General features: G+C 43.3%; 1 protein-coding gene across 5 annotated transcripts; it reads left to right on the plus strand.

Moving 5' to 3' along the window:
• The first annotated feature begins 316 nt into the window (after nucleotides 1-316).
• On the plus strand, nucleotides 317-17358 carry ENTPD6 (ectonucleoside triphosphate diphosphohydrolase 6). 5 transcript variants are annotated; one of them, XM_065833654.2, is made up of 15 exons: nucleotides 355-398; nucleotides 3252-3325; nucleotides 3496-3836; nucleotides 5160-5236; nucleotides 6046-6189; nucleotides 7313-7388; nucleotides 8986-9021; nucleotides 10170-10258; nucleotides 11591-11670; nucleotides 12586-12650; nucleotides 13001-13102; nucleotides 13565-13705; nucleotides 14606-14662; nucleotides 15613-15725; nucleotides 16001-17358. In XM_065833654.2, the coding sequence occupies exons 3-15, from the start codon at nucleotides 3578-3580 to the stop codon at nucleotides 16088-16090; spliced, it is 1329 nt and encodes a 442-aa protein (XP_065689726.1). In that variant the 5' UTR covers nucleotides 355-398; nucleotides 3252-3325; nucleotides 3496-3577; the 3' UTR covers nucleotides 16091-17358. The 5 variants fall into 5 exon arrangements, with proteins under 5 accessions (XP_065689727.1, XP_065689730.1, XP_065689726.1 ...); XM_065833655.2 differs by lacking the exon at nucleotides 3252-3325 and having other exon boundaries at nucleotides 317-398; XM_065833657.2 differs by lacking the exon at nucleotides 3496-3836.
• The last annotated feature ends 499 nt before the right edge of the window (nucleotides 17359-17857 follow it).

The following is a 17857-nucleotide window of genomic DNA, read 5'->3' on the forward strand; positions in this document are numbered from 1 at the left end:
CACTTGCCTCAGTTTACCCATCTCATTAATCTCATTCTAACAGGCCCCTCCCCTTATTGATTTACTTAAAATATGGATTCCTGGCTCATTGGTTACTCTTCTCCCTAGCTTAGTTTTTTAAATAATCAGTTTGCATTCCGGGATTAGTTTTAAGAGACTTTGTTTTACATTAAGGATTCATAGTCTGATATCTCTCAGTCCTTCCCCCACGCTGGGGTCAGGCGCCAGTTTTGTAAAAACAACATTTCTTCGCTAAACGTCCCTCACGAGAGACCCCACGGCCAACATAGCCCTCCGTGGAGAGTGGCAGGGCTGGGGGGCAGTTTCCGTACCTCGGTCTCACCGCGCCTGCGCAGCGGGCGGAGCGGTGACGTCGCCATGGCGGGGCAGGCGGCAGAGTGAGTGAGGGCGGCGGGGTGGGCTGGGAGCCGAGTTGGGTCCTGGTGGGTGCGGAGGCCTGGGCACGGAGATACGTGTGCGAAGGGGCGCGGCGGCGGGCGGGCGCCTCGTGGGCTGGGCTGGGCTAGGGTAGGCTAGGCTAGGCTAGGCCGGACCGGACCGGACCACCCGCGCTGAGAAGCCGTGCTGGGGCCGCGCAGGCCCGGGCTGCCAACCGGCCTGTGGCCCGGCGGGCTCCGTCCCGACACCCGGCTCCCAAGGGGTCCCTGCCCTGCCCGCCCTTGTAGCAGATTTCCTCTTGTAGCAAAAAATTTCCTCTTGTAGCAAATCTCAGCGTCCGCTAACATACGCAGGAGGAGTTAATCTCGGTTCTCCGCAGGAAAATGGGAGTAGGAGGGTCGTGCTGTCAGGCTGCTGCTCCTCTGTCCGCCTTACCCTTCCAGTCTCCCCTTTGTTGAGGTGGAGACTTCTGTCCCCTCACAGGATCACCCGGTTCCTGCTGCTTTGCTATCGTGACATGTTTTAGCTCTCATGTAGCTGCAGCTGAGGCCTTTCTGGCACATGGAAGAGCGCAGTAATCGCCTCGGATATGTGCAGTAATTGCCACCTACACTTTTGTGTGTGCTGATAGAAGCCAGAATGTTGTTTGGTTTGGTTTGGGTTTTGTTTGTTTCTTTGCATGTTTGTTTTTCAATGCCATCTCCCTGATTTCTGTTTCGTGATGACCTGTGATTCCTTTATCCCTATGCTGAGCTATTCATGTGGATTTGTGCCTGTGGTTTTGCTTTCCTCCATTTTTATAAATTTTTTTCCTACCCGTTTTGGACAATACACTGTAATTGCCTTGGATTTAAATTTCTCCCCCTCATGCCCTCTGTGGACCTCATGAACTTGTATCATCAACAGATTATGTATGTGTCAAAACCTTGTTTAAGTCAATTTTGTCAGTTGGTTTGCTTTCTCTTCTGTATTACACTATCAAAGAAAGAAAGGTACAATGCAATTTGCTCCCTATAAATCACCACTGACTGCTTTTTAATCATCTGGATGATGTCATGTGGGCATTAGTGGCTTTCTTGTGTTGTGCTTTGCTGTGGTTTCTTTCCTGCTATTGGAGCTGGGGGCAGGGGAGAGAGGGGGGCATTCTAATTCCCTGGATCTTCCTTCTTACGTTTTAAACACTGGTTTTAAATTGTCCTTGTCCAGTCTTCTGGGACCTCCTTCACCATTCAGGAGCTGACAAAATTAACTGCAAGGCAGTGGTTGCCGTGGGGGATTTTAACTTCCCTCATGTTTGCTGGAAGAACTACTCAGCCAGCCAGCCACAGTCCAGGAGGTTCCTCCAGTGCCCTTCTGATGCAAATGGTGGAGGAGCTGACTAGGAGAGGTGCACTGCTGGACCTCATCCTCGCTAACAAGGCGGGTCTGGTTGAAGCAGTAAAGGTTGAGGGCTGTCTTGGCTGCAGTGACCATGAAATGGTGGAGTTCAGGATCTCATGTGGCAGGAACAGAATAGCAAGCAGAATTACAACCCTGGACTTCAGTAGGGCCAACTTTGGCCTTTTCAAGCAATTGCTAGGGGAAATCCCATGCGCAAGGCTGCTTGAAGGTAAAAGGGGCCCAAGATAGTTGGTTAGCATTTAGGGACTGCTTCTACTAAGCTCAAGATCGGAGCATCCTGACATGTAGGAAGTCAAGGAAGGGAGCCAGGAGACCTGTGTGCTTAGACAGGGAACTGCTGGGTAAGCTCAAGTGGAAGAGGAGAGTTTACAGATTGTGGAAGGAGGGGCTGGCTACTTGGGAAGAATATAAGGCTGTTGTCAGAAGGTGTAGGGAGGCAACTAGGAAAGCTAAGGCCTCCTTAGAATTAAACCTGGTGAGAGGAGTCAAGGGCAACAGAAAGAGCTTTTTCAAATACATGGCAGATAAAACTAACACCAGAGGCAATGTAGGCCCACTGATGAATGAGGTGGGCACCCTGGTGACAGAAGATACAGAGAAGGCAGAGTTACTGAATGCCTTCTTTATTTCTGTCTGCTCTGCCGGAGGCTGTCCTGAGGAGCCCCATACCCCTGAGGCCCCAGAGGAAGTCAGGACAATGGAGGAGTCTGCCTTGGTTGATGAGGACTGGGTTAGGGAGCAATTAAGCAGTCTGGACATCCATAAATCCATGGGTCCAGATGGGATGCACCTGCGGGTGCCGAGGAAGCTGGCTGAGGTCATTGCTGGACCACTCTCCATCATCTTTGCCAAGTCTTGGGAAACGTGAGAGGTGCCTGAGGACTGGAGGAAAGCAAATGTCACTCCAGTCTTCAAAAAGGGCAAGAAGGAGGACCTGGGTAACTATAGACTGGTCAGCCTCACCTCCATCCCTGGGAAAGCGATGGAACAACTTATCCTTGGTGTCATTTCAAGGCATATCAGGGATAAGAGGGTCATTAGGGGCAGTCAACATGGCTTCACCAAGGGGAAGTCGTGCTTGACCAACCTCATAGCCTTTTATGAGGACATAACCAAGTGGAGAGATGATGGCAGAGTGGTGGATGTGGTCTACCCTGACTTCAGTAAAGTATTTGACACAGTCTCCCACAGCATTGTTGCTGATAAACTGAGGAAGTGTGGTCTGGACCATCAGGTAGTGAGGTGGACTGTGAACTGGCTGAAGGAGGGAAGCCAGAGAGTCATGGTCAGTGGTGTGGAGTCTGGTTGAAGGCCTGTATGGACACTTAGACAGTAGCCAATACATCAGTCTTACTCCAGGTGCTGAAGGAGCTTCAGGCATTAATTCTTTTACTTGCCAGCAGTGGTGTGTGGCTCCTTGTGTCTAAGTTGTTTGTTTTTTGTTTTACCAGACTGGTTCCTGTAGTGACTTACTGCTTACCTTGACTGTTGTGCCAAACTTATCACAGATCTAAACCAACTAACAGTTAAGTATTTTTTTTTTCTTGTCACAGATCTAAACCAACTAACAGTTAAGTATTTAACTAACGTTCAAGTCAAGTTTACTCCTGTAAGTCCCTTATCAAATAACCGTCATACTCTTAGATGCCTTCAGGAAGTTTAGAAAATAAAACGTACCTTTTCTGTTGGATATAGGAGTAATATGGGAACCATCTGTTCTGTGTGAAAGACAAGAAAGAAAAGATTTGATAAAGGGAAGAAAAAAAGCATCAAATAAATGGAAGCCATGAAGATATCAAAGCGGTTCTTTGCTTTTGGGATTTTGGCATGCATAGCTCTTTATGTTGCATACATAAAATGTCGTTTGGATTCCAAACCAGTCATGGGAGCAACAGAAGGAGCTGCTGAAAGCAGGGGAGACAAACCAAGCCATCAGGCACTTACCGCAGATCTCTCGATCTTTTACGGAATTATGTTTGATGCAGGAAGCACAGGAACTCGCATCCATATTTTTAAATTTACACAGCAGCCGAAAGGTATGGCTTTCTCATAGCACAATAGATTATTTCTTCCTTAACACATGGAGCAGATTATTGATGATTCTTTTCTAGGGATTACTTGAGCAAACATGCTTCAGCTCTCTAGAGAGACATCAGGAAGTATATTATGATTCAAGCATGTGGGTTTGGATGAAATTAGGAAAACATGTAACACGGAGAAAATACTGTAGTGTCAGAATGTGAACTAAATAGCAGCTCTACGTTTAGAATGATGCCTTGAAGAAAAGCAGTTTTTCATCACACTGCTTGGTACAAGTTCAGACTGTCTTATTCTGCCCAAATTTTCACCATGAGGTTGTTGGCTGTCTCCAGATCTGGGAGTGAGCTGCTTCTCTCTCCGTTGTCTGTTTTAATGCATCTTTGCCTTCAGTATTTGATGTAAACTGCAGAACTCCACTGTTTGATTTAAATTGTGTTTTGCATCTGAACAAAAAGTATTGCTGAGAAGCAAGACGGAAGTGGATGTAAAAGCTTCAGTTTTCCTCTGCAGTTGTAAGCTTCATTTGTTTAGGTGTTGTCAGCTACTATTTCTGAAACTCTTAAAAATGAAAGAACCCATGTGGATGCTTTGAAGATTAGCAGTGTGTGGTTTTTGGTGTGATTTGCCTATGGGGGAGCACCTTAGGTTTGCGGAATGAGCTAGTGTGAGGCTTAGCCACCAAAGGCGCTAAACAAAAATCCATGAATTTACTTTGTTCTTCTTTCAGTGTATTCCTAAATCTTTGCCTCTTCTTTCTCTGCTTCTCGTTAAAGAAAATCTCAGAATATAATGCAGGTAACACTATGGACTACAGTTTGGTACAGGAAGATGTCAAGTTCTTGTTGTCTTGCCTGCAGGTTTATATAATTGTCTATACAGTGATTGTCAAAAATACTTAGGTCTGGTTCCCTCTGCTGCCATTGAAGATGGTGGTAAAGCTTCCGCTGGGTTTTGCTGGAGTCAAATTTAGCCAGAACAGAGCACACTGAAACCTTGTTACTGGTGCAGATTGGGAAGCTGCACATGGCAGGTGTAAGGGCTCAAAGAGAACTTGCACCCATCTGGTGATTGTCTGATGTGCATGAAAAATATGTGCATAGTGGACACAAGCACCTGAAAAACAGTCACAACTTTTAAAAATAGTTTCCTTGGGAGCTAATTCCATAGTAAGGGCTGTATTTAAAGTTCAAGTGGCTGTTGATAGTTTATTAAACAGAGGCTTCAGTTGACTTCCATTAGCATGTAATGATGTAATTTTCTTTTTGTGTATGCAAAATTTTATGTGCCATTACTTATTTTGGAATACTGCTTTTGGACAGAGACTCCCAAATTAACCCATGAGACGTTTAAAGCACTGAAGCCAGGTCTATCCGCATATGCTGATGATGTTGAAAAGGTAATTCTGTTTCTGTTGCTGTGAAAGTACGTGTGCCAAAACCTCCTGTTCTTGATGTGCCCTGCAAATCACATGTTGCTGTGGTACAGGATGCTGAACTGTCTCAGTTCAGGGAAGTATTTCCAAATGATACAAGCCTTCAGTAAAAGTTGATGAGCATGCAGAGGAGTGAGTAACAGAATGCATCTAGTCCTGCGCAGTGATGTTGTTAATTAAGCACAGTGGACATTTTTCCTATCTCTGCCTTAAGATTTTTGATGCATTTAATAAAATGACGAAAGAGCTCTGCTGGATTGGAGAAGAACCTTCTCCAAAAGTGACCAGAATTGGATTCTCAAGGAAATAGTCTAAAAAAACAGGTTAAGTACTAAATTACTTCTCTCCCACCTCCCTTGCCTTCTGACTCACAGGGATTTAGGTACTTCCTGAGCCAGACTTACACCCAGCTCATAGTGTCTTACTGATTCCAAAGACCTTGTCATCCCCCCCCCACCAAGGATTTGTCATCATACTGCTTTTCCAACCTTTTGTAGCCAAAACGCTCAGTGGCAGAGAGCTCTGTGTCACTGAAAAAGTGACTCTTCCTGTTCATTTTTGACCTGTTGCTGGATAACCCCCATTATATCTACCATGTGTCATGCTATCAGAGATGGTGAGTCCTCTACCTTCTCCTGACCACCTGAGATATTCACTTGTCTCTGTTCCACATTTACAGTGAATCATACCTCTTATCACCTTTTTGCCCTTCTAAGAAAGGCAAATCTAAAGAGTTTTTAAGATGCAAAAAATTTTTCTTTCTCTGCTCACAGAGTGGCCAGGGAATAAAAGAGCTCCTGGAGGTGGCAAAGAAGGACGTTCCAATGGAGCTGTGGAATTTTACTCCTCTGGTCCTGAAAGCCACAGCTGGCCTACGATTGCTGCCAGGAGAGAAGGCTCAGAAGTTGCTGGATAAGGTACTGTCTCTTGTCTTTCTGTTTGCTTTCCAGAAATTTTATAGCAAAATCTGGTGCTTTCTGTATAATGTACATACTCTCTTATCTTCATGTATGTGAGCCATTCCTATAATTTAACCCTGAAAGCAGTACAGAGCTGCCTGATCTCAAATGGGGTTTGGGGAAGAAATTGCATGAGTACAAGCACAGAGGGATTATGACAGCTCCAAATAAGCCTGGAGATGACATATAATATAACAAGTGTAATGAGATACTCCTGACGGTCATCATAGGTTTGTTCTTACTGGGTGTATTTGCCGGTGGTTTTTACTAGGATGCTTCTATTTTGAGAAAAGCACTCTACTGTTTGATTGGTCATGTTACCAGCCTGCTGCTGCAAGGTGACTCCTTTATATTGGTTGGAAATAATGTAAATTGTATTTACAGGCATGTAAAATATGTTTAATATTTTTTAAAAATATAAAAATAAGCAATATGTTCCAGACCTTACGGCTGCAGTGAAAGTTTGAGTGTGCGCTAAATGTACTCTTTTTCTAAGCAATAATTGGAAAGAAGAAATGTGGTGTGGTTGAAACCAACGTCTGTTGTGTTCTCTACTGCCTGCAAGGTGGCCCATTCATCTCCACACTGAATTTCAGCTGGAATGCTGCAGTTGTTACTTTAGAGGACTCTGGAAACATAGGGCTTTGCCACCACATGTAGGATGTAGTGTAGAGGACCTCTAACAGCCAACATACTCCTGTTAAAAATACCATTCCCTGGGGCATTCCTGACAGCCAAGGTGTGCATCTCCTGCCTACGCTCTGCATATATAATAACCTGTGGGTGAACAGTTGCAGCAAAGTGAACTGAGCTCCCTTCTCTACCCATGTCCATCCCTTGTTAATGGCATTTCTGATCAACCTTCATGCTTGAAAACCCACATATCCATCCCTGTCTCTGCACCAAGCTGCAGAGCCAGTGTGTAAGTCACTGACCTTTCATAGCAGAGTGCAGGGTGAGCAGCACTCAGGATCTGGTCCAGAGAAGAAAAGCAGTTGTGTAAAACTGGAGTTTAAAAAAAACCCTGCTTTCCAGCTGAAAAAAAAGATTTCTCTGAGTGTAGCTTGTATTTGAACTACAGGTGAAGGAGATTTTTCAGGCCTCCCCCTTCTTCGTGAGGGACAACTGCGTGTCGATAATGAATGGAACTGATGAAGGTAGGCTAACTTGTGGAGACCCTTTCTGCAATCCTGAAGATTCCTGCTGCGTTGTGAGAATCCCCACTCACTGTAGCAGGAACCCCCAAGCAGTGGGTTGGGCAGTTTTTACACTGCCTCAGGCAGTGCCTGCCAAAGAGATCTTGTGCTACATTTTCCAATTTGAGGTCCTGAAATCTGTCCTGATTTTCAAAGCCCTGAGTGCCAGGCAGTTCCCATGGGATCACCAGGAAGCCACTGTGCAGTCAGCACTTCTGGAAAGGTTTCTGAGTATTTACTTGTTGAGGTGGTCTACAACAACTGGGTTTGCACACCCTGTTCTTGGCAGTGCTTGTCAGAGCTTTCTGGAAGTATTTGGTCATGATGTTAATTATAACTGATCTAATGAGTGTGATTGTGAATTTAATTTGAAAAAAATGTTACATAGACAAGAAAATACGTGCTGAAATAAGTTGATTCTAATAAAAAATACTGAGGACAGAACCCAGAATCAGTCTTGATTTAAAATAATTTGAAGAAACATGTCTGCATTCTATTATAAGTAACTGAGTGCTGAAATGTGTTTTAAAACTGCTTAGAAACAAAACTTTAAAATAGTTGGAGCTACTTGGAGCTGTTTATGAGTTTCTTTTTTACTGCTTAATGAAAGAAAGACATTGTAATTCTTTTTGTTTTCCTGTACAATCATTAATAGCCGTGACAGCCTTGGTTCAGCCAAAGGTTGAACTAGACTGTGTTCCCTAGAATGCCTTGAATTTTAACCACATGGATAAATATTTACATTTACATTTATATTTACATTTATTAACATAAGGCCCACTAGTTTATCTAAATTATGGAGCAAAGGTTTATAAAACAAGAGGACAGGAACAGTACAACTCACAAAAATCCTTAGAGGAAAACAGGAAAAATTGGAACACTAAAAAGATTAGGATTCTTAGTATTCAAAAGCAAAGCCAAGTGCCTGACATCAAATAAAAGCCTGCCAGTGTATGTTTTCCTAGAAAATGGACAATGCAAGTGTCAGTCATTTCCTTGTCTTTTAGCTAAGCACTAAAGCCTTTGTGACTTCTCACCTAAGTTTTTGACCTGTGAAATACAGAGTTCTCCGGGTACTTCATATGTGGGGCTTCTTTTCCAAATATCACATAAGCTCTGGTATAGAATGTTATTCTCTTTGTTCAAGGTATCTAATCTAAGCCACTGAAAGTTGTGGCAGCACTGGCTTTGGGGCAGGGTGGGGCAGGGGAGCTCAGCAGAGCCAGTCCTATTCACCTTTCTTGAAGGTCCTTCTTGCTTAGCTCTCAGCTAAATATGCTTTGGAGACTTTGTACTAGAAGTCTTCCATTTGTGAAAAGGGGACAAAGGAGCTTGTGGCAGGTGGTATGTGGTGTCTCTGTCTGTTGTTGGATGACAAGCTCTGGTTTGCTGATGATTTTGTTTCAATGGTACAGTTAAATTGTATGAGAAAACTTAAAAATGCCTCCAGCTAGAGCAGGAAGACTTTGCAATTCATCTCACCTTATTTGTTACTGTTGTGTGATGAAATGAAATGCTATGATCTAACGGTGCATTTTCTGTATACTCTCCTTATTAGGTATTTCAGCCTGGATCACAATAAATTTTTTAACAGGTATGTGTACATGAACATGTGCATAAAGATGTGACTGATGCTGTGAAATTCATGCTCTTTTCTGCCCTTGCATGGCATTTGCTCATTCATTGGGGTGGAGTGGTAGAAAGAAGTCTCTGGGAGTAAGTCAGCAGTTGTTTTTGGCCTAGCCTTTTAAAGTCATTAGGATTTCGGCCATTTATTTGCCAGAATGAGGAGTTTAATCCCTTTTCTTAGAGGATTAACATAGCCTTTCTTTCATTTCCCTGTAGGGTACTAGAGCATTTTATTCGTTTTTAAAGTCTGCCACTAATTCTGGCTAAATTTTTAATGTGGGTATTCTAGATCTACTTGGCAGCTGCTCAGAATGAAAGAAAGTGCTGTGCTACTTCCTTACAGATTTATGACAGAAATACCAGAAGTATTTACACCACTGAGTTAGAAAAGGGTAGCTGAAGAGTAAAGAAAAAGTGAGTTGAACCCCTCTCTGACAATAAGTAGAGCAGTCTCCTTTCCTGAGTGCTTTATTCAGTGCACACAGCGTGTGAAGCAGTATGATAAGTGCTCTAAAGCTTTTTATGCTCACAGGAAATATCAGAAAGGTCAGAGATCTTCTAACATCAGCTGTTATGAGGGATACTGAGGTACTTGGCACAAACTAGTCTTATCAGGAAGGTGTATTCAAAGGATCTAACTGAGAAGAACTGGATTTAATAAGAAGAGGGGTCTAGGCTGTCAGCAGGAAGAATTCCAAGAGACCTGAGTCTCTTAGGCCAGCTCTTTTCAGTCTGTCATCTCCTTGGCCACAGGAAAGGAATCTGCAAAACTGCATTCCTCTGTGTTACAAAGTGCTTACCAGAGTAGAATTTGCAAAGGGGTCCTTGCATCCACTGAGAAATGTTTAGGAATCCAATCACCAGAGCTACTGTAATTAGGTCATGAATAGCCACCAGAGAAATAAGAGAAACTCTGTCACTTGAAGATTTTCAGGGCACCCTGATAAAGCCAAAATAAGTGCCCAGTAGATGAGGATATAATTTAGTTCTGGCTGGAAGCTGACAGGTGAAGTTAGATTGTCCTCTTTCTTTACCAGTATACTTCTGGTTTTGTTCCTAGTCAGTTTCTCACAGTGCCCACCATGGCTATCTCTGTTTTGTCACACATTTCAGGTAGCCTAGATGATCCTCAGAAGAGAAGCGTAGGGATGCTGGATTTGGGTGGTGGATCAACACAGATCACCTTCCTTCCACGCACTGAGGTAATGTGAACATGCACACTGTTGGGAAATGCTCCTGCAGAAATCACTAACTGCTAAGATCTGCTTCTCTTGGAGACAGACCAAGAGTTTGTTGTTGTGACATGAAGCCACACTTCTGACAGAAAAACCCTGGTCACTTTGTCACATCTGCCTTGTTATCATCCATCATGGAGGCATTTACAACTCTTTGTCAGTCCTCTTACTCCACCTCATGGGTCAGTGGTGCATGTGGCAAATCTACCAGGTCTTCTTTATCTTGGGGAAAATGCAGTGTTCACCTGAGAGTCTTAATCTTTGACTCTCTGTTTGTGCTGCTTATAACAAAGAACTCAAAGGCAATGCTGTTGATGAATTCAATTTGGCCTATATTGGCTTGTAAGAACAAAGTAAGATGCCTTATCAATCTTTTGATTGTGGTTTTGCTGAGGTCACTCAGTTGCAAATGAATGTTTTCTAAGGAGCAACTGTTATTACGCAGTAAAAAATACATGCTGAAGTTTATCATTTCAGCTTCCTGTTGTGGTGTTTTTACAGCTGTTCTGTGGGCTAGAAGCTCTGTGGATCTAGCCTGAGCAAAGATACTGTTCGTAGTAAAGCTGTGCAAAAGCAAAGGGTTGGGATGCTGTATCTGGTGTCCCACACTGGGCTAATCAAGACATTGTGCTCTTACAGCAGAATGACAGGGGATGTGAAGAGTCCAGGATGTGGACATTCTGGGTTTAGAGATGGTGTAAGATGCAAGCAGCATGACCAGCCTTGTGGCCTGAGCTTTTCTCCCCACAGACACGCTAGCCATACTGGTGCACTTGGGGATGCAAAGTGCTTTAGACAATTACCTTTTCATTTCTTCAGAGTACAGGCTGGTCCTCACTCTGTTCCTTGGTAAGCATAGAGCTGGCTTGTGGAAGTCACAGCTGAATTCACTTGAGTAGGAAGTCAGTGCTTGCCTGGCTTTCATGTTATTTTGTGTGCCGTTTTCACTAGTAGGGACCATGTGAAGAGGCAGTTCCTGTACCCTCTTGATAAAAGCAGTTAAGAGCTGGAATAAGGACTCCTTTTTAATTAAAATAATTCTTTCATACAGCAGTTTGGTGTGGATACAAATAGAAATGTAACCAATTTAGACTCTGTCATGTGAAGATAGTATTTTAGCTCAGGGTTTTATGGTGGTCTTGTGTATCAGCAGTCAAATCAAAATACTTGCAAGTTCATCATTTCTCTCTGAACCACGCTAGGATTGCTTAAGTTTTTGGTAATGTTTTGGAAGATTGCATTGTTGATGTTTGCTCTTGCTGGCAGAAACCTTGCACTAGCATCTTTTTCTCCCTCCAGGCAACTCTCCAGACATCACCAGCTGGCCATACAACTTCATTTCAGATGTTTAACAACACCTACAAGCTGTATTCCTACAGGTTAGTTGTGGGAAGGAGAGCACACTGTAGAGATAGAAGCTTTCTATGGATTCAGTGATATCTAGGTGTTTTGCTAAAGTGGGGTCCTTGTAAATGAGTACTGAGAAGAAGCATTTGCTGTTGTGGATAAACTTTGGCTGCCTGTCAGGTGCTCACCAAGCAGCTCTATCACTTCCCTTTCCTCAACAGGACAGGGAAAAGAAAACAGAAGAAAAAGCTTGTGAGTCAAGATCAGGACAGGAAAGTAATTTACCAATGACTGTCATGGGCAAACCAGACTTGACTTAGAGAAGTTAATTTATTTTATTGCAAATTAAACAGTAGGATAATGAGAAATAATAACAAAATCAAAAACATCTTCCTCCCACTTCTCCCTTCTTTCCAGGCTCAACTTTACTGCCAGCTCTTCTACCTCCTCACCACCAAGTGTTGCAGGAGGAGGGAGGATGGGGATTGTAGTCAGTTCATACCACTTTGTCTCTGGCATTCCTTCCTTCTCACTGTCTTCCCCTGCTCCCAGTGTTTTGGGCAGAGGGATGTAGCTTCGTCCCACACCTGTGCTTGCTGTGGGGTGTGTTTGGGCTCAAAAAGAGTCAATTCTGTGTGTTAGAGGCTGTGCTGCCTTTGAGGAGGGTAGGAGAAACATTAGAGGAACAGTTCCCAGTTCTTCAAGAGCCAGCTATTGCCTTGACCCTTGACAGCTATTGCCTGTGCTTTTTCAAAGAGAGATTATCCTTCTGGATAAGGGTAATAGGAGAGTGGGTTGTCACACTGTTCACCTTACCAGAGTTAGCTGCTGACTCGAGCCATTTTGCTGGGACTATGTAGAGAAGACTGGCATGTCCCAGCCGAGTTGTCAGTAGATTAACAGAGGAAGGATGTTTGTTGTTCACAGAGGCTTTTATCCCTTTGCAGTTACCTGGGACTTGGGCTGATGTCAGCAAGGCTCGCCATTTTAGGAGGAGTTGAGGGAAAACCCTGTAAGTTTGGGGCACTCAAGGGTTGTCTCTGAGCAGAGGGTATGTAAGTCCTGTTGTGGAGGGAGGAGTTGTCTGTCCCTTTCTCACTTGGCTTGAAGTTCTGAGTGGTATGTTGACTCCTGTCATCATGGCTGGGTGCATTTGAGACAAATGCAGGTGGTGACACTGCTAGATCCCAGGAGACCTGGATTCTTTTCAGCACTGGGGGCATGATGGGACATCTGAGCCATGACAGGGCTTGGAGGTCCCTTGCTGAGGTTGTAGTACCCTATGGAGCAGGGCTGGGAGTGATGGATCTGAAATAAACTTCTTATGTTTTTCCCTAATGTGGCTTTGTTTCATTTCTGCAGTAGGAGAAGGGGAGGAATTGATCAGCCCTTGTTTACCCCCTGGCTTCGAATCAGAGTGGCAACATGCTGAGATAATGTACAAAATTAAAGGACAGAAGGCAGGTATAGTGATTAATCACTCTTCCTATCTAGGCCAGGATGCTATTAGCAGAGTAAATGATATATTCTCAGCCTCTTGCAAAAACACTAGATTCTGTGTTTACTGTTCTGTCTGTCTCCTCTCAATGGGCTGTTAAGAGAGATTCTGCAGCCCTTTCCTCTTGTACCATGGTATGTCTGTCCAGTCACTAAAACTGCTAGTAGTAAAGTAGGTGGAGCTGAGCAATCCCTGAACAGGTCTTTAAAAAACTTCTGCCTCAAGTGATGTTGTCCATCTCTGCGTACTTGGTCTCAACCTGAGGATGGTTAAGTGTTGCCACTGAAAGAAGATGCAGATTTCAGTTCTCTGTGAGGAGCATACAAAGTGCTGTTATGCAAAAGGGAGCCTGTTTCCTGGCAGATCCCTAATGAATGATATGTATATTTAACTCTGCCTATATGCTGGGTTTCTTTGCCTTCTTTTAGGGGAGCCTCTGTATGAGTCTTGTTCCAACGAAGTTGCAAAGGTGCTCTACAAAAAAGTGCATAAAGCTGAGGAGGTGAAGGACTTGGATTTTTATACTTTCTCCTACTACTATGACTGTGCAGCAGAGGTTGGTCTCATAGGTATGTTTGCTCCTTTATTAATTTCATTTTAAATGACAAGTTGTGGAAGAAATGGTAACACTTACGCATCACAATGCTTTGCTAAGCCGTCATGGAACTTAGTCTTTTGTTACACTGCTGTGCACTGTTGGTCTTGACTGTATACTGAATGCTATTTGATTTCTATAAAAAAGGGACTGGAGCTGTGAAATAAGACCTGCAATTTCTGGTAGTCGTTTTTAAACAAACTGTCTGCATTTTGGAGATCGTTGTTGTCTGATTAACTTTACAATCCAAAATAGAAAAAAAGCCCTCATAATGATAAACATATTTATTGGGTATTAAAGCAGTAAAGTGATCTTGGACTTTGAGTTTTGCTTTTCTGACCTTTTTAGGTGGAATGAAGATTTTCAGGTGATTCCACATTTATACAGAATGCATCCCATCTCTTTTCCAGTGGTACACTGGTGTACCCAAGGCTATCGTGTTCAGTGGTTGAAAACAGATGATGAGATCTCAAGATAGCTTGGACAAACATACTCCCCTCCTCAGCCACTTTGCTTTACAAATGATTTCAAATTTATTATGTTGCAGAGCACCACTGCCTTGACAGATCTTGTTAAAGGTGTTTGGTAACTGTGTTCAGGCATCACAGGGCAGGGCATCACAGACATGGGGACAAGGTGAGAGAGTCTGTAAACTATGTTTCTTTAGGAAACAAGGCTAGAAGTTCTTCATAAAATTAGGCTTTTCAATCTGTATAAAGAATCTTTAAAGGTGCTTTTATCTTTAAAGAGAGTGTGAGTTTTATCATGGATTTCAGTGGCTCAAGGTTTGATTTCCAAACAACTTTTATGACTTGAATCTACAATTGCCCTTATACAAAAACCATTTAAAAAACCATGGGTTTTTTTCTTTTAGATAAAGAAAAAGGAGGAAGCGTAACTGTTGGTGACTTTGAAATTGCAGCTAAATATGGTGAGTAAAATACAAACAGACACTAGTAATTGTGTGTAAATTCATACCTGGGTGACAAATGTGTGACATGCTAAGAAGCCTGATTTTGTTACTTAAAGTAAATATTCAGCACCTCTCTCTGTAGCATCTTATCAACATTTCTGCTTGTTTCTGAAAATCTCAACTATTTTTTTATTAATTCTTGCTTTTGCAGCCTACATAGGACACGTAATACATTTCAAAACTCCCTCAAGAACTACTAATAAACTTGTCAGTTAACAATTGTCCTGAAATCATGCTTTAAAAATAGATGTGGTGTTCTCATCCTGTTAGCATAACTTGTTTTTTCTTTTTGTCTTAAGATTTGTTCATATGCTTAACTGTTAATCAGAAGAGGGGGAAAACTGATTCATAGCTTTTTGCTTCATCAGCTGCAGCGAGAACTGCCTATGCAGACTGACAAATGTAACATTCTTTACTTATTACCACAAACTCAGTCTTTGACCTTTGGTAAACTTCATGAATGACTGAACAATTATTGCATTTCTGATTTCTGGACTACGATTTGCCTAATTCATCCTGAGAAAGGAAGTGGGGTTTATTTTGGTTTTGTCTTTTTTTTACTTTGGTTTTGTCAAAATCTGATGAGTGTTTATGCTTAACAAACAAAATTGCTCGTATTTTTAAAGGCTTGAAGTAGATAGAAGGGGAGTTGGACGCCCTTTTCATCCTTTCCTGGAGAGGTACAAGAAACCCAGCTGTCTTAGGGGCGAGACAAGATGCCGTGATCATCCTTCCAGTGTGCCGAAGCTTCTGTGCTTCTGCTAACACGTGCATGTCATTTCAGCCCCATTGTAACAGATTCTGTCACTGTCCAACTCAACTAACAAGAGGTGTTTTATGGATTCATGTGAGGTTTTTCAAAGCTGGGCCCACAGTGCACATTCATACACTGCTTTCTTTCTCCTTAGTATGTAAGACCATGGAAATCAGCCCCAGGAGCAGCCCTTTTCTCTGCATGGACCTGACATACATCACCTTCCTCCTGCAAGAACTTGGCTTCCTGAAGAGCCAAGTCTTTAAGGTGATGCACAAAAGGGATTGCTGGGGAGGGTGGACAGGAGGGTGCTGAGGCAGCAGTTGTCATGCCAGGAGCTCAGTCCTGAATTTGCCTTCTTGCTCCAACACATGCTCTATGATAGGGGTGGAGGAACACTGTCCCCATGGTGGTGATGACCAGTTGTGATAACCTTCAGCACTGTATTCACCTTACATGCTTCTCCTTCTCCCAAAAAATTGTGTTTTAACTTTTTTTGTTTGGTTGGTTGTTTTTTGTGTGTTTTTTTTTTTTTTTTCCAGCTTGCCCGGAAGATTGACGATGTTGAAACGAGCTGGGCATTGGGAGCCACTTTTCATTACATTGACTCACTCAATAGACTGCAGTACTAAAGCTCCTCGAAGGCAACTTTTGGAATTCTTAATTTTTGGAAGCCAAACATGGGAGAATCTATTGAAGGGTCTGCTTTTGGATTCTGGGAGGTCATCATAAACTAGGCCCCTTTCCTTCCACTCCCTGGCAAGTCCTCTCCATCACTAGCTCTTTTTTACAGTGCAGAATGTAGTATCTAAAGAATAAGCCTTGATTTGACAGCATCTGCAGTCAGCTTGATGTAAAACTTGATCATTGTTGAAGGAAAACCAAGACTCTGCAGGACATCTATGATCTCTATGAGAAAAAAATGCTGTTTTGGATTATGCCTGTACTATGTGGTTGTACTGTGCCAAAGCTGCTGTAGGAAAGGGTCACTCCAGAAGGAACTCTTTGCCATCCTGATTACAGGGTGCTTTTTCCTCCTTGTAAGCAGTTTCCAGTGATTATTTTTATTTTACTACTTCTGTGTTTAAAGGTGAGGTTGTGTGCAATATAAGTCTGAGCTCTGCTTTTTACTTGCTGAATTAGAAAAGCTCCAGAGCAATCTAGAAACTTGATATGAACTTAGAGCCATGAATTAGAGCCCATGTGCCCTGTAGGGTTAAAGGCTACAGCCTAATGTTGGTTCCCTGGCTGTTGGAGCTGTGTGGTAGAAGATGATACCAGATTTACAAGGCCTGGGAGCTGGGTATGGGGCTGAAGATGGATTTAACAGTTCTAGAATCACTTGGGGCAAGGCTGATGGACAAGACACAGCCACAAAAATAAAGCCTGAGCGTGGCTTATTGGACCTCACAGACATTTGTGCCTTGGCAAGGTTGATGCAAGACCTGGGATGAATGCATTTATGTGGTGTTTTGAGTGCCATTTCCTGCAGATACCTTCATTTATCAAAGCGAGGTGTATTGTGGTTGCACTGAGCTGTGGCAGGGTGGCTGCGATGCACCACTCCACCAGTAGGGCTGAAAGTGATCTTGGAGGCAGTGGGAGCTGGAGAGGACATGTGGTATTTGTAACCTAACTGTGGAACTGTGTTGTATGTGCATGGATGTTTAGAGCAGACTCGAGTGGGCTTTTGGGGCTACAAAAGATCCCAGGCCCCTGGAGAGCCAGCACTGCCTGTCCCAACTCATGGGCTTATGGCCACAGCCTTGTCCTTTCCCTGGGGCAGTGAGATGTGATATGGGGTGTGCTGTGCTGCAGGGCTGCTGGATCTGCAGCTGAGTGTACAGAGGACACTTGAACCCCACTGTACTGACAATAAAATCCCAATTTAAAATGAAAATGTGGTGGTTGTGTGGCTTTTAGTGCCAGAGCCCACAGGGTGGGTGTGATGTGCTGAGAAAAAAGTGATTCATAGAATCATTTTGGTTGGGAGAGACCCTTAGGATTTAGTCCAACCATAAAGTAACCTAACTCCAGCTGTAAACCATGTCCCTAAGAACCTAATCTAAACACCTTTTAAACACTTCCAGGATGGTGACTCCACCATTTCCCTGGGTAGCCTGTTCCAATGCCTGACGATCCTTTGCAGGAAGAATTTTTTTCTATCCCATCTAAACCTCCCCTGCTGCAACTTGAGGCCATTTCCTCTTGTCCGATCACATGGCTACTTGGGAGAAGAGACCAACACTCTCCATGCTACAACCTCCTTTCAGGTAGTTGTAGGCAGCGATAAGGTCTCCCCTCAGCCTCCTTTTCTCCAGGCTAAACAGCCCAATTCTCTCAACCGCTCCTCATAATGACACATGGAAACAACTTTACAACCTATAAAGTCATGAAAC

The sequence above is a fragment of the Patagioenas fasciata genome, chromosome 3 (assembly GCF_037038585.1).
Source record: "Patagioenas fasciata isolate bPatFas1 chromosome 3, bPatFas1.hap1, whole genome shotgun sequence".
Lineage (NCBI taxonomy): Eukaryota > Metazoa > Chordata > Aves > Columbiformes > Columbidae > Patagioenas > Patagioenas fasciata.

Coding starts and splice junctions, on each gene's coding strand:
- ENTPD6 (XM_065833655.2), top strand. CDS start 3,578: ATGGAAGCCATGAAGATATCAAAGCGGTTCTTTGCTTTTGGGATTTTG. Junction 6,190..7,312: donor CTCAGAAGTTGCTGGATAAG/GTACTGTCTCTT, acceptor TTTGAACTACAG/GTGAAGGAGATTTTTCAGGC. Junction 7,389..8,985: donor AATGAATGGAACTGATGAAG/GTAGGCTAACTT, acceptor TCTCCTTATTAG/GTATTTCAGCCTGGATCACA.